The sequence below is a fragment of the Megalobrama amblycephala genome, linkage group LG11 (assembly GCF_018812025.1).
Source record: "Megalobrama amblycephala isolate DHTTF-2021 linkage group LG11, ASM1881202v1, whole genome shotgun sequence".
Lineage (NCBI taxonomy): Eukaryota > Metazoa > Chordata > Actinopteri > Cypriniformes > Xenocyprididae > Megalobrama > Megalobrama amblycephala.
This window is the reverse complement of record NC_063054.1, coordinates 2,658,375-2,682,432: the sequence shown is the minus strand read 5'-3', so window position 1 is coordinate 2,682,432 and position 24,058 is coordinate 2,658,375. Positions and strand designations below refer to the sequence as shown.

General features: G+C 37.1%; 1 protein-coding gene across 1 annotated transcript in view; it reads right to left on the bottom strand.

The window, feature by feature from the left end:
* The window catches only part of cdh2 (cadherin 2, type 1, N-cadherin (neuronal)), a 57,332-nt gene extending 43,770 nt beyond the window's left edge, over nucleotides 1-13,562 (bottom strand). Inside the window, exons 1-2 of the mRNA XM_048208316.1 lie at nucleotides 13,309-13,562; nucleotides 10,131-10,239 (exon numbers count right to left, since the gene is read on the bottom strand). Of these exons, the coding sequence (XP_048064273.1) occupies nucleotides 10,131-10,239; nucleotides 13,309-13,356 (157 nt within the window). The 5' untranslated portion in view covers nucleotides 13,357-13,562. The remainder of the gene's footprint in view (nucleotides 1-10,130; nucleotides 10,240-13,308) is intronic.
* Between the last annotated feature and the right edge of the window lie 10,496 nt (nucleotides 13,563-24,058).

The window sequence follows — 24,058 nt, the reverse complement described above, 5'->3', positions numbered from 1 at the left end:
TTTTTTTGTTTTAATTTTATATATATAAATATAAAACTGTAGTATATATATATATATATATATATTACATGGTGTTTTCCATTCCACTCCAACATTTGGATTTAACCTTCATATCTCTCAATCATCCTCTCCCCCAAAAGCCCTTGCCTCGGCCTGATGATTGAAACCAGACTTCAGAGTAGTTCAGCCACCCCCGCATTCTCACAGCGCTCCAGAACACAGTCATCCAGGCATGCACCCAACCGCAAACTCCAGGCACGTAGAGGTCAGCGCCACTGACCAGTGTGTGTGTGTGGGAGAGATCGTGAGCAGTGGGCTTCTGAACCGCGGGCTCTGTTTAGCAGCGGTCAGCCTACGATGACACAGTGAGGCCCAAACACACAAAAACAGCCTTTTACAGCCAGTGCTGCATAAACATGCACTCAAACACGCTCAGAAACAGAGCACGGGTCCACGATCCGATAGGGAACTCTTAGTCTCACCAAGTAACCACGCAGTGATTAGCATACACGCCACATAATTACCCGTTTCCTGCGGTTAAACACCATTACCGTGTAAATGATGTCTAAAATGCCTTCTGTTCAACGATCAATAATCCTCAGAGTATGAAAATTCTAACCACACCCATATTTCCCTCTTTTTCTCCTCTGTTTCGCTCTCTACCCCTCCCCTTGAACCAATATGGTCAGCACAGTGGGAAGGAATCCATCATTAGTACGGAAACTAGGGCATCCCATATGAACTTGCGTAGTGCGTTTGAAAGCATGCGTGTGAGAAACAGAGTCAAGCACAAAATTAGAGACAACGGTGTTTTTGGGTCACCTGACCTCTGACAACAAAAAACCTGAGAGAATGGAATCAGACAGTTGCCATGACACCAAAGCACCCAATAATAATCCCTCAACAGTCAAAAGGGGCTTACGCGTGCACGTGAGAGACGGATCGAGAAGGACAGAAAGACTTGGTGTTGTGTTTGCTTAGCGTTCCAACACCCTCAAGCAGTCTTGAAAAAGGAGTATAACAATAAAGACGGCCCAGGGCCCAGTGGGAGAGAGTTTCGGGCCAGTGGACAGGACAGTCTCTTGCTCTTTTGGGCCACTGTTGCACTGTCACTGCATTTTACATCCATTAATCAGGTGTTGTTATGCCTTGCAAATATGTCTGTGACATACTGAACATGATTGTTGAATTCTGCTCATTTAAATGTCATGCCAAGGCAATGCTATGACTTTATTAATGCTATGAAATTAAAACAAATCAAGCTGTTAGCTTTCAATTAAAGTCCCCCTGTAGACAATCATTTTATCCCTTAAAACTCATCTTTGATCACCAAAATGACATATTTAAATGTTTTTTTTCCTTGAATAAAAAATTCTTCTGCCTTAAAATAGCTTGAATATAACTCTACACAGGTTACAAGGTAGTTTGTGACATCAGAAACACCAGCGATTTCAAACCGAGTTTTAAGGAGAAAATACTCAGCAATGTTGGTGACTGATGAATTTGCACATGGTTTGTCTTGAAGCATATTAAAAACACCAGATAGACATTAAAACAACATTAAAAACTTCATTTTCACCACAGTGGGGCTTTAATGTTTTGCATTTTCTTTATTTCATCAAAAAATATTTTATTTGATGTAAATATTTTTTCAATTTATTATATATTTAAAGTATATACTATATATTTTATGTACTAAATTTTATATCAATACTTTATAGTAAATTTATATTTAATTATAAACTTATATTGTAAACTTACATTCTTACATATTTTCCTAACACATTTAAATATGCCAAATGCTATGACTTGTGATCAACTTATAAAAGTTAGAATGAATTAAAAAATATAAACAAATCAGTGATGTTTTCCAGGTTTTTTTTTTAATTTTTTAATTAAAATGTTAAACAAAAATAGCTATTTTTACGTAATATAATGAACTATTTATATTAATTATGTATTATAATTAAACACTATATATTTATATATTTTATATTTAAATTATATATATATATAATATTATAATTAAATATAAATATACTATAAAATATATATATATATATATATATATATATATATATATATATATTGTATTTATTCATATTTTATAGTATATTTATATTCAATTATAATATATTGTGATTTATATCAATATTTAGCACATTCAAATATGTAGGTAATGCTATGACTTGTGATAATCTAAAAATAAATTTAAAAAAATTAGAATGTGTTAAAAATAATAAACAAATCAGTAATGTATTCCATGTTGTTAAATTATTATTTGATTACAAAAATTCAAATTAAAAATCTAACATTTATATTTTATATTTGCTGCTCATATGTAATATTTTCTATAAAAATTCCATATTTTATATAATATTTTATAGTATATTTATTTTTATTTATAATGTATTGATTTTATATTAGTGTTTTTCGAACACATTTAAAAATGCTGCTAAAAAATAAATATCGGCAGGCGAGTGCAAATCTGATCTACTGTCCCGACTGGGACGGTAAAAAAAATCCTTATTGTTGATCCCTGCGTAAGCTTTGCCAAAACTACAATCCAGCTCCATGAGCAGCCAATGATAGCCATCGAACACGGCTTGAGTCTTGTCTGATGTCATTCTTTACTCTTCGAAAATACAGCTTATGTGTTAGAGCAAAGCACTTCTCTAAAAATATCCGTCGAGAGGGCTGATGTCACACTGGACAGGTTCCACGCCTCCCCCCACGGCACCAAACCTTGAGACCAGCTGACTAAAGAAACACTGTGGCGCTGAGACTGAGATTTTTACAGCGATTTAACGCAACATTAACAGGTGCACATACACACAGACTCTAATGAGAGAGTGCCGGATCTCGTGGTCCACAGTAATCCTGGTATGTCTGGTACGGACCACCCGAATTTATATTGAACTAAAAGTTCAAAGGTCTATTTTTTTGTCTTTCCCAGGTTCAAGGATTAATCCATTCTTTCTCTTTCTTCTCTCTTTCTTTCTTTTCTCACATGCATCAGCTCTCTCACATATGCATATTCTGATCAATACTCTTAGGGTCTTTGTTTTGCCAGATCGATTTAGGGTAATGAAGTCCATGTGGCCAAATCCAACAGAGAGAGAGAGAGAGGGATTGTCAAGCACAGAGGTTTGACCATATGCGGATCAGAGGTTGAGGCTTTAGTTTTACTCTCATCCGCTCTTCTTTACCTCTTTAACATAGACTACCTCTCCACACGGTCATTAATTAAGCACGTCCGTTCTCCTTTTGCATTTAAACAATCAGGAAGATGCATTTGCGCACATTTCTCCAGCCTTAAAGAGACAGTTCACCCAAAAATAAAACGAAGTGTCTATTTACACTAAATGGAGAAAGCCTGCCTTATTGGCAGAGGTTATTTACACTAATGTCTGTTTGGGCCAGATAAAAGTAAGCCGAAAGGCGTGTTGCAGATACTTTTGACACAATCGAGTTCAAATCCGCCTTTGGCTGAACTCATTCCTCTTCATTTCACATTGCATTGCATATCAGATTGGAAAAGGCATTTATTTTCAATAAATATGAAGAAAATATGTGAAAAGTTGATTTAAAGTGCCTAATGTTTATTTAAAAATAAAGCGTTTATCGGGTAGGGTTAGGGATAGGTGTAGAGAGGGGTTTATTGTCCCAATAAGGTGGCATTTATTTAATAAATATAATCATTATTATTATTGCATACTGTTTTATAATGTACTAAAATACCGAGGTAGTATATACCTACTATTTACACTTGCAAAATGCATGCGTATGCAGCATACACAATTAACGCAACAGTTTGCATCAGGTTTTTTTTTTTGAGTTATGACAACTTGGAGTGAATTTATGTTCAACCAACAAGCTACACTGAGTTAGAGGAACTTAATAATTTTTCGAATAAACACAAATTTTTAAGTTGATTACTCCAACTACCAGAGTTTTAGCCCTGGAACCAATTAATCTTATCTATTTCAGTTTTCAGCACACGCTAACATAACTTATTTAACATGTATATTTAATGAACAAGTAAGATATTGTCACTGGCATTAGCGCAGTCATTGTTTATAGAGTCAGTGTAGTGTTTACCTTCATGTATCTACTCTTCAACCACAAAAACTTCAACATTACAGAAACTCTTTTAAATGTCAAACATAACAGCATTAATATATCGTTCCCCTCACTAAAAACAAATAAATGAACACTTCATTTCAACATTTATTCTCCTTATCTAGTCCTATGCAAAGCATGCTGGGAACTAGAAATCCACTGCCTAATTTCCAAAGTTATCAAGACAATTGAATAACCATTTAAATTAAAAGGATACAACATATCAGAATGCAATTTCATTAAGTTACTACAACCTAATTTTTTTTAAAAAGCCAAATAACAGAAATTTGAGTTTAAATTACTGATGATATTAAATTGATGTAATGATCAACATTATTATGTCAACAGAACTCAACAAAATTAAAAGGTTTAATTAAAACAATAAATTAGAATTTTTAGACCATGCGTTTATTTAAGTTGTGGTAACCCTGAATTACTTTTTTGTAAATATAGAATATATCGCTATTTGCACTTAGTGTATGAAAATACGCTATTTGCACAAAGTGTAAATAGCCGCTGCCAAAATGAAAATTCTGTCATCATTTACTGACCCTCATGTAGTTCCAAACCTGCATGACTTTCATTCACTGAGACATTTTTTTAAAATAATTTCTTTTGTGCTCCACAGAAAAAATAAATGTCACTCACGTTTAGAATGATTTGAGTTTTCATTTTTGGGTGAACTTTCCCTTTAAATGAAGATCGAAAGCGCAGTTGTTGGCGACGTGATCTTTAAAAACTATGACAGCAAAGGTCAAACTGTGTGACTCGCGCTGTCACTCAAGTAAACGGGTGGATTAGGACTAAACTGAACTCTGGGACTCAAATTTTGATGGTGAACTAAGTAGAGAACAATCCACTCCTGTAAAGCTTCCTCTCACCCAGGGTTTTAACTTTTTTTTTTTTGGTTAATTAAAAATGTCAGCTCATTATCACATGTATACGAACACAACAAAGAATTTCGGTGCCTGAACAAATAAGACAATAGCACGCTTGGTAATCTTCAGACAGCTCATTAGGTACTTCATATTAAATTTAAAAACACTGAAGGGACAAAGCACCAGGAGTGCCCACCCCCCAATTCTACCTCTCTTTCTCTCTCTCTCTCTCTGTTTTTTCAATCGCTCCCCTCTTTCTCTGTATTCCCGTAACCGTTCTTTAATTCCACCTCAGTCAGCCCATTGAGAGGCATTGAACCGCATGCTGATGACCTCACTGCCGCGCTCTGATTGGTCAATCTCAGTGACCGACAGCCCCCACATGGGCCAGACAAAAAAGCCACTCTGTCTCTGTCATTCTCTCCCCCCTCTCTGTGTTGACTCATTATTGTCTTCAGCTCTTTTCTTTTACTTGTTCATGGAAACAGGCAGAGCTGAAAGTTGTGTTAGGTTCGCTCTGATCGGAAGCGATCAAAAACAAACACCGCCTTCCGGCTTGGTGCGATGCGTGAGCGCCAATGCAGTAATCACCTCTCACCCACTGCATCTTCCTCTGATCATTTGCTCTCTCCTGTTTTAAAACAGATCAAACAAGGTAGAAAACGAGTTTCTGTGAACACACGGAGGACGCGGAGCGAGAGAGAAATTCGTGGAGTACACATACTCAGAGCTTAAAAGAGGCTTGAGTAAGGTATTTCACAGGGAAAAAAAAGTTACAAAATGACTCCTCTGGTAAAACAAGTTTGTCTTAAAACTTCAAAGCGTTATCTCGGTTCAGAAGAGATGGGAGAATTATATGAGGAAAAGAAAAACACATGAAAGCTGGAGAAGAGGCTTAGGAGTCCTAAAAGTGGGAAAAGAATAGTTTAATGGCTTGTAACGCTGTGCAATACCATGAATATTCATGTTATTTTTCCAGTGGATGAATATTTCCATGGATAACACAATGATTTTCCTAAAAATGAAAAATGAAAGAGACCATGTGCAGTAGACTAATTTCTCGATCTGAACGTCTCAGGTGGCCTTGGTATGTTTGATTTATTAAAAAAATTATTATTTTTTGTTTGTAACAATATACACTGCCATTCAAAAGTTTGGGGTCAGTCATTTTTTTCTTTCATTTTTGAAAGAAATTAATACTTTTTTTTCAGTAAGGATGTGTTAAATTGATAAAAAGCGGTAGAAAAGGCTTATATTGTTATAAAATATTCCTATTTTGAATAAATGCTGTTCTTTTTAGCTTTTTATTCATCAGTGAATCCTGAAAAAAAGTTTCACAGTTTCCAATAAAATATTAAGCAGCAAAACTGTTTCCAATATTGATAATAAATCAGAGTTAGAATGATTTCTGAAGGATCATGTGACACTGACTGGAGTAATGGTGATGAAAATTCAGCTTTGATCACATAAATAAATTATATTTTAATGTATATTAAAATAGAAAACCATTATTAAGTTGGCTTGAAAAAGCCAACTTACTGATCTGCTATATAAACTTATTATTATTCTTCTTCTGAGCCAAATTTTAGACTGCATCTCCTCCTAGAGCTTTAAAGCTACAACCACCAAACTAGGCCCAGACCTTCAGACTGTTCTCACTCGGGTTCTCACATCTAACTATTTATCTAACTATCTATCTAACTATCAATCTAACTATCTAACTAACTATCTATCTAACTTACTAACTATCAAACTAACTAACTTACTATCTAACTATCTATCTAACTTACTATCTAACTTATTATCTAATTATTTATCTAACTTACTATCTATCTAACTAACTATATCTGTCTACGCACACTCACTCACTCACACATTATCTAGCTTTTAAACTACTAAACTAAAACTTAAACTATTTCAAATTTCAAGCTTCAAACTTCAAGCTTTTAAAACTACTCCAAACCTTCTGGCTAGGCTTTTTCAAGCCAACTTAAAGTTTGTCTACAAAATTTACTCATCTAGTTTTAAATTGTAATAATATTTCACAATATTACTATTTTTTCTGTATTTTTGATCAAATAAACACAGCCTTGATGAGCATAAGAGACTTATTTCAACAACTTTAAAAATAGTAATGTGTCCAAACTTTTTGACCAGTACTGTATATATAATAAGTCAATAATAAGATTTTTTTTCTTTAGCAGCAAATCTGCATATTAGAATAATTTCTGAAGGATCACATGACACTGAAGACTGGAGTAATGATGCTGAAAATTCAGATTTGCCATCACATGTTTAAAAATAAAACATTAAAAACATTTTATAACAGTTATTTTAAAATTGAAATGGTATTCCATAATATTACTGTTTTTACTGTATTTTTAATCAAAATAAATGCAGCCTTGGTAAGCACGAGAAACCCAAACTTTTGATCTATAGTGTATAAAAATAGAATTAAATAAAAAATATTTATATAAATACATATGTGTATTTATTTGTAAATATGTGTGCAAATAAAAGCGAGTAAATATAACCTCGCTTGTGTTCATTTAGTGCAAAATAAGTTGGAAAAACATGCCTTGATTTTTTTTATTAACAGTTTATTGTATTTTATTTCTTACTTTAGCAACAATGGCTGTTGACATGTATAAATATCAAAACATAATAAAAAGTCAAAAGGCCAATAAAAGGTACTTTTTCCAGCCCCACAGGAAGGAAATTAAAATCCTTCAGAGTAGCAAAAACTGCATAAGCACATTCTTTGGGTACGAATCACCAAGTGGGCTCAGTGAGACAGCACTAACTGTACATTCCTCTGTCCCACTTAAAAAGAAAAGGAGGGACCGAGGGGGAGAGAGAGTGAAAGAGAGGCTGCAGGGGAGAAGAGAAAGTCTTCATCCCTAAGTCATTTGCCTAAAAAGGATGTGATGAATGAATGTCAGGGACACAAAACATCCACCTCATGTTTAACAAGAGCCTCCCCCAGTCCTCGGTCAGGAGGGGGAGATGGAGAAAGAGTGAAGGGGGGAGGGAGGAAGATAGAAAGCAAATTCTTGTGTCCATTGGCAAAAGGCACCGTGCGTAACAGAGTTCACATTGACTCGCTAACCGTACAGGCCGAAATGGTAATGAAACGAGAGCCGCTTTTGTGTTGGTGTGGTCAATGCGATACAGCTCACCTTTCCACTGAAAAGGACATAGGAAGTGAATCAGTGAGTCAACTGTGAGATCAAATGACCGGTCTTTGTGAGCGCAAAACTCGGCCATCAGCAGTTCCTGACTCACGCACGCAAACACACACACTTGGGAAATTCCTATCAGGGTGTGATATGTCGACTCTCAGTGTGAAATTTAAAGCAAGTGTTATCACTTTTATTGTAATTGTCACAGGTCTGTGTGTGTGTGTGTGTGTTTGTCCCACTGTTCGCAAATAGACCTCAAGAAGCACAAAGCTACAGCTTGCGACCGTCTGTTCGTATTCCACAACTCGCTCTTCCACGGTAACCCATGAATAAGTCAACGATATGGAAATGTAAAAATAATATGTCACTTGTCAGAAGTCGAGTAACAAGCAAGTAACAAAGAACAACTCCCTGGCTCTGTGGGACAAAAATATTTTGCTTAGCGATAAACCAAAACCAAAAATATTCTCCATTTTCCGTTTCAGCCAAAATAACGTTTGAGGGACGAAACGTTTCATTAGATGCGCTTTGACTGTTTCAGCATCTATTTCATCCACACAATGTGGATAAGCTATAACAGGTAAACAAGTAGGCAGTGTGGATGCACTTCACCACAGCTGATGAATGATGCTAGAGTAGCAATTTGTCAGATTTGTTTGGCTGAAATATTGAGGGGCGGCTCTATTATGACTGGTTTAATGGACAACATTCAGAGCGCATTTACCCAAATTTAAAGGGACAGTTCATCCAAATATGAAAATTATCCCATGATTTACTCACCATCCTAGGTGTGTATCTTCTTTCAGACAAACACAGTCGGATATATATTTAAAAATATATCCAAGCTTTATAATGGTAGTGAATGGCGCTCATGATTTTGAAGCCCAGAAAAGTGCATCCATCCATCATAAAAGTAATCCATACGGCTCCAGGGGGTTAATAAAGGCCTTCAGAAGTGAAGCGATTTGGTTTTTATAAGAAAAATATCCATATTTAAATCTTTATAAACTAAAATAACTAGCTACTGGCAGACATCCTTTGCAAATTGACTTACTTTTATGATGGATGGATGCACTTTTTTGGGGCTCCAAAATCATGAGCGCCATTCACTACCATTATAAAGAGCCAGAATATTTTTTTTAAATATATATCCGACTGTGTTTGTCTGAAAGAAGATAGTCATATACACCTAGAATGGCTTGAGTGTGAGTAAATCATGGGATAATTTTCATTTTTGGGTGAATTAATCCCTTTAAGCACTTTATTTTCAGTTTTCGGCGAAATGAAAACTGCTTCCTGCGTTTCAGTAAAAACTTATTTTCCGTTTATCACTAATTTTACTATAAAATATTTTGACTGAATCATGAGCCATGACTGTAACTGGTGGTTTAGTTTGGTTTATCTACTGGAAACGTAAAACATGTACAGTAGTTATGGCCTTTTTACGACATATCGTAATTAAATATGACACGAGGAAGTTATAAGGCCTCCAGAGTTTACAACCGCAGCACAAATGTGGCCCCTGCCGGATTGACAGAATGTATTGAGATGGCTGACTGGGATCTGTGCCATCGACTGACTCTATGGATACGGACTGGTCTAATCAATGCCATCGATCACGGCAGGAGGGGGTTTCAACCACGGAGGGGGCGGGCGATTCAGCCCCCCCAGATATTTCACACTGTGACCCTTCAAAACACATTCCACCAAAACACTGAGCTGTTCCCCTTTCTTTCCCTCGCACATATATAAACACCCCCCGCTAAATCAACCCTAACACTTAACCCCCTCCCCCTCTCCCGTTCTTTCACATACACGCATAAAGCCCACCCTTCCCCCATCCTCCCTCTCTCTTTCTCTTCCCAACAGAAACCGAAGCACGGCGAGGGAGCGTTTTGCTGCACGTGTTTATTAAGAGAATAAATGCAAAGAAAACACCTTTGTTTACCTTTGAGCAGAAACTGTCCCTCAGTGATGACGTCGGCGGTCATGACGTTGTACTCGTTCTCGGTGAAACCCGGTTGACATGGCATCGCCCCCGTGCCCTGGACTGCCACCTGCCAAAAACACAAAAGCACCAGACAAATTAATCCCCCGATTAACGGTGATTAATAAACATCGCCCCTCAGCACGGGCCAACCTCCACCGCGGCGAGAGCCAAATATCCAGAATCCCGAGAGGAATCGATGGACATAACGATCACGCTCCTTCACCATAAACAGAGGAAATGAGGCAGAACTGCGCTCAAGAAAAGCACAGTGATGAGACTTTCCAGAGCCGCCGAGTCCATCGATCAAGCTCGAAATGAACTCTTTGAATTAGCAATGCTATTGTATTTTTCACCGATTACTCGCTAATTTGCAGCAGATCGGCGAAATTAAATAAGGTTCATTGCATGACGATTTACTCGGTTGCTCCTTCATTTTTCTTCATTCTACTTTCCCTAAAGAATGGCGAGGGGTTTCTATCTCCCCCCACCTCCACCTCCGACACTAGGGCATCTGTTATTTTGAGGTGGGTGTAATTAGACTGATGAGGTCAGGAGGGCGAGACGTTAGAAAAGCAGAGCTGACCAGGCTACGCATACTCTGCCTTGAATGCCGTAGTCTGGTGGAGCACTTATCACATAAAAACACAAACACACACTTGTGCAGCTGCTGTGAGCACTCCGGCGACAAGTCACAAATCTTCCTTTATGGTTTACGCTTAAAACAGGCACACACCTAGAAGTTAACAGGCAGGACAAAGACTTATTCATTCGAAAACCTTAGAAAATAAACCACCAGCATTGAGTCTGAATCTGAACATGAGCTGACAAAGTCAGAATCTTAGGTGATTTTGGCTTTAAAAGGATGCTTGAGAAGATCAAAGGTGATGTCCACTGTGAAACAGCCTCTTTGTGTTGGAATAAGATCAGAGGCTTGAAGAAGACGGCTGGCTGTGTTTGTTAATGGCCCCATAGTCAATTTATCAAACATGCTAATTACTTGTTAACTCGGTGGATGCTGCCTTAATGGCCTACACACAACGACCGATCAAACATTTGCTTTTGTGCTAACAAAATCATCGCCAACCGTGAGCTGTTACTGATCAGTTTTTTTTTTTTATGTCGTCATCTGATGCTGCCTTGCTGATGATATATCTGCAGAACCCCTATATAAAGCTGGCACTACAGGGGTGTGTTTGAAAATCTGACTTTAAACTGTCCTGTCAGCAATTGCTTAGCAATATGCTGCCTCTGCACATCCACACAGAGCGAATGATTCTAGATGGAGCCGCACCAGCGGCCCTGCTGACATGAAGAATCGGAGGCTGTAAAACCAATGGTGATCATATAAAGACACACTTGAGATAAATTACAATGAGATTTGAGGTTATAATTTAAAATTAAACCTCTTTAAAACATGATGCTTCAAAGAACCGTTTTGAAAAAAGTGATTCTTTTACCTCATCTCTTGGTTCTTGACAGAGCAGTGTGGTATAGTAGGCTAACATTATTATTAATAAGACTGTTTATTAGCTATAATTTCATGGGTTCATTTTGTTGTTGTCATGATTTAAAAAACATAAAGCCATTCAGAACCTAAATATAATTAGTATTTACTCTATACAAACATCATTTGTAGCCTCCCAGCAAACATTGGTCCGACGACAATGGTCAAAAATAGTAGCATACGACGGCATAAATCGGTAAAAAAATATGTAAAACAGAACATTTCCAAAAAACTCATTCAGATACGTTTCATAACTTTAATTTTGTATCAATTTTTCAACCATTACGGGTCGTGTCGGACGTCTTTTTAAGAGTCACTAAACGTCCAAATGTTATCTCTCGGCTGAATTTTTTTTTTTTTTTTTGCTATAAAACACTCAATTTCTTCAAAAACTCTGTTTGTAAATTGACTAAACTGTCATTTAATCAAGTCGTAAACATATTTCCAGTACGTTTAATTTCAAACAAGATCGCGACAGCTCAATAAATCATTGAGTTGCTGGCTTGAGAACAATTCAGCCCACGGAATCGTTCACGGAATCGATTCACTTGAAAGATTCGACTCGTTCACCAAGCGGACATCGCTATCAAACAGCAGAGGGTTTTAAAACATGTGGAACCGTTATAACACACACAAACAATAGTAAAACGCGACATTGATGTTACACTTTAAAAACTTGCCGCAATAAGACATTTACGAGGTCAGGACTGTTAGCCTACTTCTGCACACCACAAATACAATAAAAACATTGAAACCCGGGCCAAATGGCTGATGGCCAAATGTTAACTTTATTGCCATGCAGATTTCAAGCGTTTGGTTCTATCATAACACAATTTGCTAGTGATTTCTCACGGTCGGAAACACAACATGACTGTCCCCCGTTAATTCAGCCGGACTCTGCATTATTCCGAGGGCAGCAGACGCAAAACCCGACAGCGAGATTCATTTCTTCGGGTCAGAGCGATTTGTCATATTTGGGTTACGCACAGAGCCGTTGTTCGCCGTGAGATTTCACATTTGCACATCTAAAAGAGGCAGAGTCAGCGGAAGAGGACACTCGCCTCAATGAGCAGTTCATTAACTGATTATTGCTACATTTGTTTCATCACTCGGAAAGGGACCATTGTGACCTAATCACCTCCTTGAGGGCAACTTTTCAATCTCGTGCCAAAAGAAGCGAGAGCGCGTTTGAAAATCCGCATTCATCTGCGACTGGCTCCGGTTCAGCACGGGACGCTTGAAACGGGGCTTCTAGTGCAATCCAACGGCTATACAACATAATAAAAAACATTATCTAAATCTCTTGTGGTTAAATGTGAGGCATGCATAATAGAATAAAGACTCTCTAGAACTGCATGCGAAGCAAATTAAATGCGACGTGAAGTCTTTAACCCTTAGAGACGATCAGAAAACCGATTTGATCTAGGCACTGACGCCCTATTTAAATATTCTGGCACTTAACAAAAGCGTTTACTTGTATTCTGACTAAAAAACGCACACGGATAACTGCTCTATAGTTTACAAACATATACAGTATATATAATACACGCCAAACCTCATACATAAAGCAGCATCGCTAAAACGCGCAGCTCGTGCCCGAGCGCACATCGCTTTTCGGACCCTTAATTTTACCTGCAGAGCGGCGAGAAGCCCCAGCATCACGCCTCCCGAGCGGTACATCGTTTAAATTCCGTCCTTTGTGAAGAAACCGATAGAGTTGGCCGTTTTCCGCTGCGTTATAATGTCCCGTTAGGTAGCGGCGGCATGTAGCGACAGAATCGTTCCTCCGTCTCTCTCTGGCACTGATCCGTGCTGCTCTCGGTCTGGTACTGACGCTCCGCTCGCTCTCGCAGTTCAACGGCGGAGCAGCGCTCTCAGTGGCGCCCTCTAGCCGCGCTCGGTGGTACTGCGCCGGAGAGGGGGCTCCTTTCCTTATGTCACCCCCTTCAGCCTCCGGAAGTCACAGCGAAGAAGACAAGACCCCGCCTCCTTCACTACAACAAAAGGAAGATCTTCTTCCTTTAACCCCACCCAACCCCTTAATGCCCACTAATCGGCGAGAGGGACTGAGAATTCCTGGATTTAAAGTGCATGTCTCATGCGGGTGGGCTACTTTGAAAATCTAATGTTGTGGTAGTACTTCTGAAAGCATTGTTAAAAACCTCATGTAAGAGATAATGGACAGTCAGCGTCAGTCAAATAAGCGGTTAACAGTTTCTGTTGATTAAACCAGTCACCTTCATTGTATTAACTCAAATTTTTCATTTCAATGAACTCAAAATGGCAACCAGGTCACTTTTTTTTTTTTTAAGTTAACCAATCATTCTTTTTTTTTTTTTTTTTTTCTTTTTTTTTTTTTTGACACATAGTCAGTTATAGACCACTGAATGACCAATTAGAATCAAGTATTCCAGAATATATATATGCAGTCAAACCCAAAATTATTCAGACATTTTTGATATTTTTTTACTAGTGGGTACAGGACACTAGTTCATTTATGTAAGTGAGGATAGCAAAATAAAGTAAACTGTGACATATTATACCCAAAAATTATTCATATGTTCAATTCAATGTTTTTTTTTTTTTGTTTTTTGTTTTTTTTTTAGACGAATAGTTGGTTATACAGAATATTTGATCACCGAATGACCAATTAGAATCAAGTATTCCAGAAACCTGTACTTTTTCTGTTATTTTAGAGATGTATTTTTTTTTTTCAGTAATAACTATATATAGTCAAACCAAAAATTATTCAGACATTTTTGATACTTTTGATATATTTTTACTAGTGGGTGCAGGACACTATAGTTCATTTATGTAAGTGAGGATAGCAAAATAAAGTAAACTGTGACATATCATACCCAAAAATTATTCATACAGTGGACTACCAGTAAAATTGATAAAAAATTTGAAACCAAAAATTATTCAGACACTTTGACCTAACCATGTTTTGCTTAAGTATTATCTGACATAATTAAGATTTTTTTTTTTCTGACACAGTTTAACTCTGAGATCTTGTCATATTTTATTACCATTTTTTAGTGAATAAACTGTAATAATGAATGAAATGTTCAAGGTGTCTGAATACATTTGGTTTGACTATAGATAGATAGATAGATAGATAGATAGATAGATAGATAGATAGATAGATAGATAGATAGATAGATAGATAGATAATGTATAGTCAGCGTCAGTCAAACCTGACGGGATGATCAGAAGCTCAAATAAACGGTTAACGGTTAACAGTTTCTGTTGATTAAACAAGTCACCTTCATTGTATTAACTCTAATTTTTAATTTCAATGAACTCAAAATTATTTAAGGAAACCAGGTAACTTACTTTTTTAAAGTTAAACAAACCATTCTTTTTTTGTTTTTTGTTTTTTAGACGAATAGCTGGTTATACAGAATATTTGATCACCGAATGACCAATTAGAATCAAGTGTTCCAGAAACCTGTGTAATAAATCAAGTTAAAGTAACTCAATACAGGCCAATTTGAATTTAGTTATGGCAAAAATCTCATGAGCATCAGATTATGCCCGTCTTATGCTGTGAATCTTAAATAGTGTGAATTGACAATGTAAATGGATTATATGACAGTGCTGAAAGTTGATTAGGGAATTTGCTCAGGTGATGTCTTATTCCAGACTCAGCTGTCTTGTGGGCATGACTGCGTCTCTAGTCGTGACAGGCAGGGACAGGGACAGGGAAACTGGCACTTGGAGTGCCTGTGACAGCAGCGAATGTCTATGGAGCAGATGTCCTGTGCGCTCTGAGAGAGTCTCCGGTCATCAGCGCGCACCACCATCTGCTCATCATTACCGGCCCGGCCGAAACACACAAACACACACACCAACCGTGGAGCCGCCGGTCTGTCTCGGTGACATCAGAGAGGCTGGTCTTGACAGAGAGCGAGAGAGATAAGTGATAAAGAGGGGGAACAAAGGGGAACCTGAAGTCCTAACATCAATTTTTAAAGGGATAGTTCGACCGAAAAATGAACATTGCACCATTTACTCATTCAAAACCCATATGATTTCATTACTTCTGTGAAACAAGGTGAATTTTTGAAGAATAATGTCTATATTTCAGTCAGATCCTCACACAATGCTAAGACCTTTTAAAAAAAAATAACTTATATGGTGCATTTTTTTTTTTATAATTGACAGCCCTATAGTCCTCATTCACTTTCATTATGAAGAAGTGAAAGATATTCACCTAAAAATTCCCCTTTTGGGTTCCACTGAAGAAAGAATGACATGAGGTTGAGTAAATGATGACAGAATTTTTCAAAACGTGTATCCACAAAGTCTATGTTTGTACAGTGGTGTTACCTAGGAGTTTCATCACACTCGTGAGTTTCATGATTGCGTATTGTCTTTGGCACTGTTATTTTTATTGTTGACCAGTCTACGAACAGAACTGGACAAGTGATATGTGTTCTCATATGATGGCTTAAGAAAGTTTTCAAAGTTACCTGGATTGCAAACTATAAATTATCTGTAATATTATCTTCCTTTCATGCTTCGTGGATCCGTATAACATCCTATCAGCTCATCACCAGATACAAATTTATACTAAAATAGTTCATAAGAAGTGCTACCTTGCAGGATGGGGCAAAATTCAGACTTTGAGAACTGGCTTCCATTCATATAATGAGTGTGAATTTAGATTCAATTGGTTTCAATCCACAGGATGTTGAATTGGAATTTGAATTTGAATGAAAAGATAAAGATTTTCTCTGTTGTTATTCAAATGAATTCAACACAGTCACAAAACAAACAATGACATCCTCAATTTACAAATAATGCAAATATTTTGTGATATATATATATATATATATATATATATATATATATATATATAATTATCGATAATATCCAGGTAATATTTTCTGGATTTATTTTTTACAGTATATATATACAGTCAAACCAAAAATTATTCAGACATTTTTGATATTTTTTTACCAGTGGGTGCAGGACATTATAGTTCATTTATGTAAGTGATAATATAATGACATATTATACCCAAAAATTCTTCATACCAGTAAAACTGATAAAAATTTGTAACCAAAAATTATTCAGGCACTTTGACCTGACCATGTTTTGCTTAATTGTTATCTGACATAATTAAGATTATTTTAAATTTGAGATCTTGTCATATTTATATTTGATAGATAGATAGATAGATAGATAGATAGATAGATAGATAGATAGATAGATAGATAGATAGATAGATAGATCATTTCTCTGTAATTTCACTATTATATAAAAAGTTATATGAAATATTGTACATTTAACATATTAAATACAATGAAACATTTTAAACATTAATTAAGACCATTTAATCTTATAAAACCTAAACAGTTGAACAGAGACTTTTTTTTATTTTAAAACCTCATTCTTTTAATTAGTTTTTACTTTTTCTATTTAAATTTAAAGTTTTAGTAATTTGGTTGTGTGTTTTAGTCAATTTAATGCATCAAATTAAACTAAATTAAAATGGCAAATTAATTTGATGTGATTTTAAACACTTCATGTATTTTATTTCAAGTAATTTTTTATGGTTTTAGTTTTAATTAACTATAATAACCCTGACTCCATTTTAATTCCACTTCTTTAAATTCATATTGCATTGTGCATCGCTGCATCCTGTTTGTCCACCTTTGTTTCAATTTCAGGAAGTGAACTGGAATTTAACATTCATTCTTAATTCAATTCTTATGGAATGCAGTTCTGCTACCTTGTCCCTTACTTGATCATTATGGTAACAGCAATTCATTGAGGTTGAAATGTTGATTGGCCCATTATGTACGACTAATAGTACCAACTACTTAATAGTCACACATATTTAGCTGCTTAATGAATTATTTGGGAGCAAATGACCAGCGTGGTCCTCTCAAAATCTATATGTAGACACAGTCCACTACTCCTGCAATGCTAAAAGCATTATGGTCAGAGCAGAACATTGGTCAGCTAACTAACTAGCCATCGCTGCTCATGGGAGACCACCCTACACTTGAGCTTCAGACTCCTTACAGACTTGAGAAATGATTTGTTTTCCTCCAGACTACATTTTCCATGCCCTGAACCATACTTCAACCAGACCATGTTTTTCATGCCCTGACGTCCCTTTGAGTCATGAGTCATGCTGAATTGCAGCATCTGCTATATGAATAAAATGAAATTGTGCAAATATTACACTGTCCCATAAGGATATATGGAGATTTACTAGTTGGTCTTCATATGAGCCAGAAGTATTTAGAAACCACGCATGAATGATGCAGGAGACATGCAGGAAACTGTAGCTCATTATTAATTTACTTCACAGTGATTGGCTTTTGAATGGGGACGCAAAGTCTCAATGGTCCACTGAGAGATGGATATGGATGTATTAGAGTACTTTAACAGTTATTACGGTTAAAGGTTGCACTGAGAGTGTTTTTTGTGTTACATCTCATATAAGGGCTTATATGAGATGTGATTCACATATTTAGGTTATTGTATCATATAGGACAGTCTTAAAAGGATGGTTCACCCAAAGATGAAAATTCTGTCATCATTAAAGGACCAATATACTTTGAAGCAAAATTGAAAAACAAACTTGTGTGACGTCATCTTGAACAAAACAAAGTTCATTTAGTAAGTTTCTGAAGTTTTCTCTGGCTGGTTCGAACTTGGTCTGTGGCAGTTATGTAATAGTTGTGGCTCTGTGGCTCCGCCTTCTTTGACACAGAAATCTTCTTCGGTTAATTTTTTTTCTGTTAAAGGGTTAGTTCAACTAAAAATGAAAATTCTGTCATCATTTACTCATCCTCATGTCATTCCAAACCCATAAGACTTTCGTTCATCTTCAGAACACAAATTAAGATATTTTTGATGAAATCTGAGAGCTTTCTCTCCCTACATTGACAGCTACGCAACTACCACTTTGATGCTTCAAAAAGTTAATAAAGAGATTGTAAAACTAATCCATTGAGTGGTCTAGTCCAAATTTTCTGAAGAGACCTGATCGCTTTATATGATGAACAGATTGAATTTAGGCTTACGAGAATGAACCTCAATGGTTCTTGAGGAAGCTCAAACATGCTGCGTAACACAAGAATGAACCTCATTGGTTGTTACGGAAGCTCAAACGTACTACGTAACACACAAGAATGAACCTCATTGGTTGTTACGGAAGCTCAAACGTGCTGCGTAACACGAGAATGAACCTCATTGGTTCTTGAGGAAGCTCAAACGTGCTGCGTAACATGAGAATGAACCTCATTGGTTCTTGAGGAAGCTCAAACGTGCTGCGTAACACGAGAATGAACCTCATTGGTTCTTGAGGAAGCTCAAACGTGCTGCGTAACACAAGAATGAACCTCATTGGTTGTTACGGAAGCTCAAACGTGCTGCGTAACACACAAGAATGAACCTCATTGGTTGTTACGGAAGCTCAAACGTGCTGTGTAACACAAGAATGAACCTCATTGGTTGTTACGGAAGCTCAAACGTGCTGCGTAACACAAGAATGAACCTCATTGGTTGTTACGGAAGCTCAAACGTGCTGCGTAACACGAGAATGAACCTCATTGGTTCTTGAGGAAGCTCAAACGTGCTGCGTAACACAAGAATGAACCTCATTGGTTGTTACGGAAGCTCAAACATGCTGCGTAACACGAGAATGAACCTCATTGGTTCTTGAGGAAGCTCAAACGTGCTGCGTAACACGAGAATGAACCTCATTGGTTCTTGAGGAAGCTCAAACGTGCTGCGTAACACGAGAATGAACCTCATTGGTTCTTGAGGAAGCTCAAACGTGCTGCGTAACACGAGAATGAACCTCATTGGTTCTTGCAGAAGCTCAAACGTGCTGCGTAACACGAGAATGAACCTCATTGGTTCTTGAGGAAGCTCAAACGTGCTGCGTAACACGAGAATGAACCTCATTGGTTGTTACGGAAGCTCAAACGTGCTGCGTAACACGAGAATGAACCTCATTGGTTCTTGAGGAAGCTCAAACGTGCTGCATAACATGAGAATGAACCTCATTGGTTCTTGAGGAAGCTCAAACGTGCTGCGTAACACGAGAATGAACCGCATTGGTTCTTGCGGAAGCTCAAACGTGCTGCGTAACACAAGAATGAACCTCATTGGTTGTTACGGAAGCTCAAACATGCTGCATAACACACAAGAATGAACCTCATTGGTTGTTACGGAAGCTCAAACGTGCTGCGTAACATGAGAATGAACCTCATTGGTTCTTGAGGAAGCTCAAACGTGCTGCGTAACATGAGAATGAACCTCACTGGTTCTTGAGGAAGCTCAAACGTGCTGCGTAACACGAGAATGAACCTCATTGGTTCTTGAGGAAGCTCAAACGTGCTGCGTAACACGAGAATGAACCTCACTGGTTCTTGAGGAAGCTCAAACATGCTGCGTAACACGAGAATGAACCTCATTGGTTCTTGAGGAAGCTCAAACGTGCTGCGTAACACACAAGAATGAACCTCATTGGTTGTTACGGAAGCTCAAACATGCTGCGTAACACGAGAATGAACCTCATTGGTTCTTGAGGAAGCTCAAACGTGCTGCGTAACACGAGAATGAACCTCATTGGTTCTTGAGGAAGCTCAAACGTGCTGCGTAACACGAGAATGAACCTCATTGGTTCTTGAGGAAGCTCAAACGTGCTGCGTAACACGAGAATGAACCTCATTGGTTCTTGAGGAAGCTCAAACGTGCTGCGTAACACGAGAATGAACCTCATTGGTTCTTGAGGAAGCTCAAACGTGCTGCGTAACACGAGAATGAACCTCATTGGTTCTTGCGTATCATGTTTTAGGACTTTTTGAAGCAGCAGTGTCAGTTGTGTGACTGTCAATGGAGAGAAACAAATCTATCAGATTTCATCAAAAATATCTTATTTTGTGTTCCAAAGATGATTGAAGGTCTTATGTGTTTGGAACGACATGAGGGTGAGTAAATCATGAGAGATTTTTTTATCCCTTTAAGTCCGTTGAGGTCAGATGGGAGTAAAAACATGAACACACTGTACATCTGCTTTAAATTGAAGTTGCAATTCTAATAGAAAGAGACACTGACACTGTTTTTATTTCATGATTGTTACTGTAAAGCTTCTTGTTTTAAGCAATATTGTATAACGTGCTGTAAAAAAAACATGACTTGACTGGAGTGCTGAATTGATGTGCAGAATTTGTTCAAAAACATATCAATGTCACTATGATGTTTTCTTAAGTGCTATCATTATTGTCGTATTTATTTTGTTACTGAGATAAAGTGCGCAGCACACATTTACATATTCATCTAAACAGCACTCTCAGCAATGTAGTCTTTGTCGGGATGTTCGCCAACAATATATCGCTACAAAGGCATTTCAAACTTCTTTTTACCTCCAAGCGAAAGACAACTTCAGCATGAGGATACTGTCACCGAGTATATTTACTCAGCCTCATTTCATTCTAAACCTGAATGACTTTCAGTTCAACACAACAGAAGATATTCTGAAGAATGTTTGTCCATAATGATGACAGATTTTTTTTGTGTGTTAGCTGTCCCTTTAAGACTAAATGCAATTATGTACGGTCAATGACTTCAGTTTCGTTCTCTATCTCTCCTTTTCTGTAGCGATTGTTCCCTGAGGGAAGTAAGTTATGAGAAAGCTCTGATTCTATCTCCTACTTATCCCATTAGCATGCCACTGTGTGTTTTCTGGAGTTTGAGATGCTCTGCATGTTGCGTGTGTGTGTGTGTGTGTGTGTGTGTGTGCGCGCATTGAGCTAAGTAGGGTCACATTCTCATGCACTTCACTACAGTGTGTCTAATAGTCTATAAAATCCATTCCTTCCCTTTTCCCATCAAAGCATCTTTCCTTTTTTTCTTGTCCAGTTTTTCCTCCAGCTTTCTTCTGAGTATCACCTTAGGCCTCGAAGCACTAAGAAACCTGGAAAAGACAATCCACTTTGAAAGGCTTCATAACAATCTTCTAAAAGTCACAGTCAAAACAAAGTATCAAACCATATCGACTGTAAAAAACAGCGATGGTGCTGCGTGAACGGTTCTGATCTAAATGTCAGCTGCCACAACAGGTTTATATGTATGAGTGAGCTGCAGAATTTGCATTCAATACTCTGCTATTCGGTTACTCTTCGTAACCATTTGTAAACTATCATCTTACAAGCTCACATGACATGCACACTTTCACATGCCTTTGAGCTTGTCTTTGCGTCTTTGTATATTAAACATGAAGTGGATTTGCTTTACTATCTGACAAATTTTGTGCAATATGGGTCTGTCACATCCACATTGTGAAAGTGAAATCTGTCATAACAGTGACTGGAAATATCATCAAACACTTTTAAACAATAACAACACTCCCACACTTTAAAACAATGAAGGTTACAAAAAGTTTTTTTTTTTTTTTTTACAGTCTGATGCCTTAGGAGAATCTTATTATGCTCAGTTGCTCGACAGAAAACCATCTGGGTCGCTCAGTGAAAGCAGGAATGCTTTATTTTTCCCATTACCAGATGATACTTAAAACAAATACTAAGCATGGGTGCACTAATCTTAAAACACACACACACACACACACGCATATGGCAAATAAGAGGCATGAAACGTGATCGAGTGTAATCTAGGGTTATATAAAACTGGTTTCGAGAATTTGTATGAAAACTTTTTATGCACATATAAATACGAATAAGGCTGACTAATAATGATTTTTGATAGTAATGCCTTTATTATATAAGTGAAAAAAATGGAAGTGAAAAAAAATATGAACTAACAAAAACAGTGCATGTTGAAAAGATCGTATTTATGAGTTAAATGCACATGAACGTCACCACAATGTTGTAATTACGAGTGCGAAATGTGAGATTTTCATTGAGCCCCGAGTCTGCATTGTCTGTATAATTGGTAAATTTGTTCAAATTAATATATATATTTTAAAAAGTCCCCCTGTAGTCAATAATTTGATCCCTTAAAACTAATCTTTGATCGCTGAAATTACATATTTAAATGTTTTTTTTTCCCTCTGAAATAATTTTTGAAAAAAATAAAATAGCTGGAATGTAACTCTACACCCTTGCCTCGAATATGATAATTAGCCCCGCCTCCACCCACTTGCACGAGCTCAGAGATCCACTCGGTCAACTTACTGATGTAAACGGTATCGCTCTTTACAATGTCGGACACATGACGGTAATTAATATGATTAGCCGTTTGCTTGACTATGTTATCAAACAGCTAATAATGTGTTGCTAATGTTACACAAACCAACGTGTCCATCAAAGCATATTTTTCCAATTGTTTTCAATGGGATCGTCATTTTTTTTTAAACGTCAGGAGTGTAACGAGAAGCTGAGTGTCTTTTTCACGCTCAAGCGCTGAGCGCTCGATGTTTTTACCGGTCGCCTCGCGTTGAAGAATGTCGTCCAATCAGAGTAGAGGAGGGGTGGGACAAATACAACACAGACCAACTGTAACAACATTCTTGCTGTACACTGACATCAACAAGCAGAGAACAGAACAAAATGGATGAGAAATTAATATTGTAATTCTTCAATTCGAGGCGACCGGTACAAAAACACCGAATGCTCAGCAATTTGGCATGAAAAAGACGCCAGCACCTCAAAAAATTTAAAAAAATGTGGCGCTCCCATTGAAAATAATTGGAAAAGTACGCTAGCCGCCAGATAGAAACACTTTGGTTGACACGCTGTCTAGAACTAAGTTGCATTTTCAAAATACCATAGTATTGTACAAGTATGATAAAATATATAACAATTAAATTTGCATAAATTAAATTTTAAACAAAAAAAAAACAAAATTGCACCCAAAGCACATTCTTTATTCAACGTTTTGTAGATGAATTTTATCACCATCTTGCTTCAACCAAAGTTATTTGAATGCACCTAAAGGCATTATTACAACTTTCCAACTCGTACATTTGAATTTTCCAGGAGGATTTGAACGTGCCAATAGTTGTGTATTATATACTGCTTCCGCTTGTCTGGACACAGAAATGCTGAAAAGCACAAGCTGTCAGACAGTGTTCAGTCACACTCGCAGCACTCATTCAAACACAAGGCTTGCCTGAGGTCATGACAGTGAAAAGAAGCGTCACCTGGAGTTATTTCACTCCACTAAATAATGACAAAGCTAAACGTGACATCTATCAAAGACTAATGGGTGTTTGTTCTGTTTGACCTTTTGTAGAAATGCAGTTGTTGTTAACTGATTATGTTCTAATTATGCAAAAAAATTTTTTTCAATCTCCATAAACTGCTTAGCCAATTCAAGAACTCTTGTCTGCTGAATTAAGGTTTATTATAGAATGTTTTGTCATTTTAAAGTGCCCCAATTTTAAAGCTTCCTA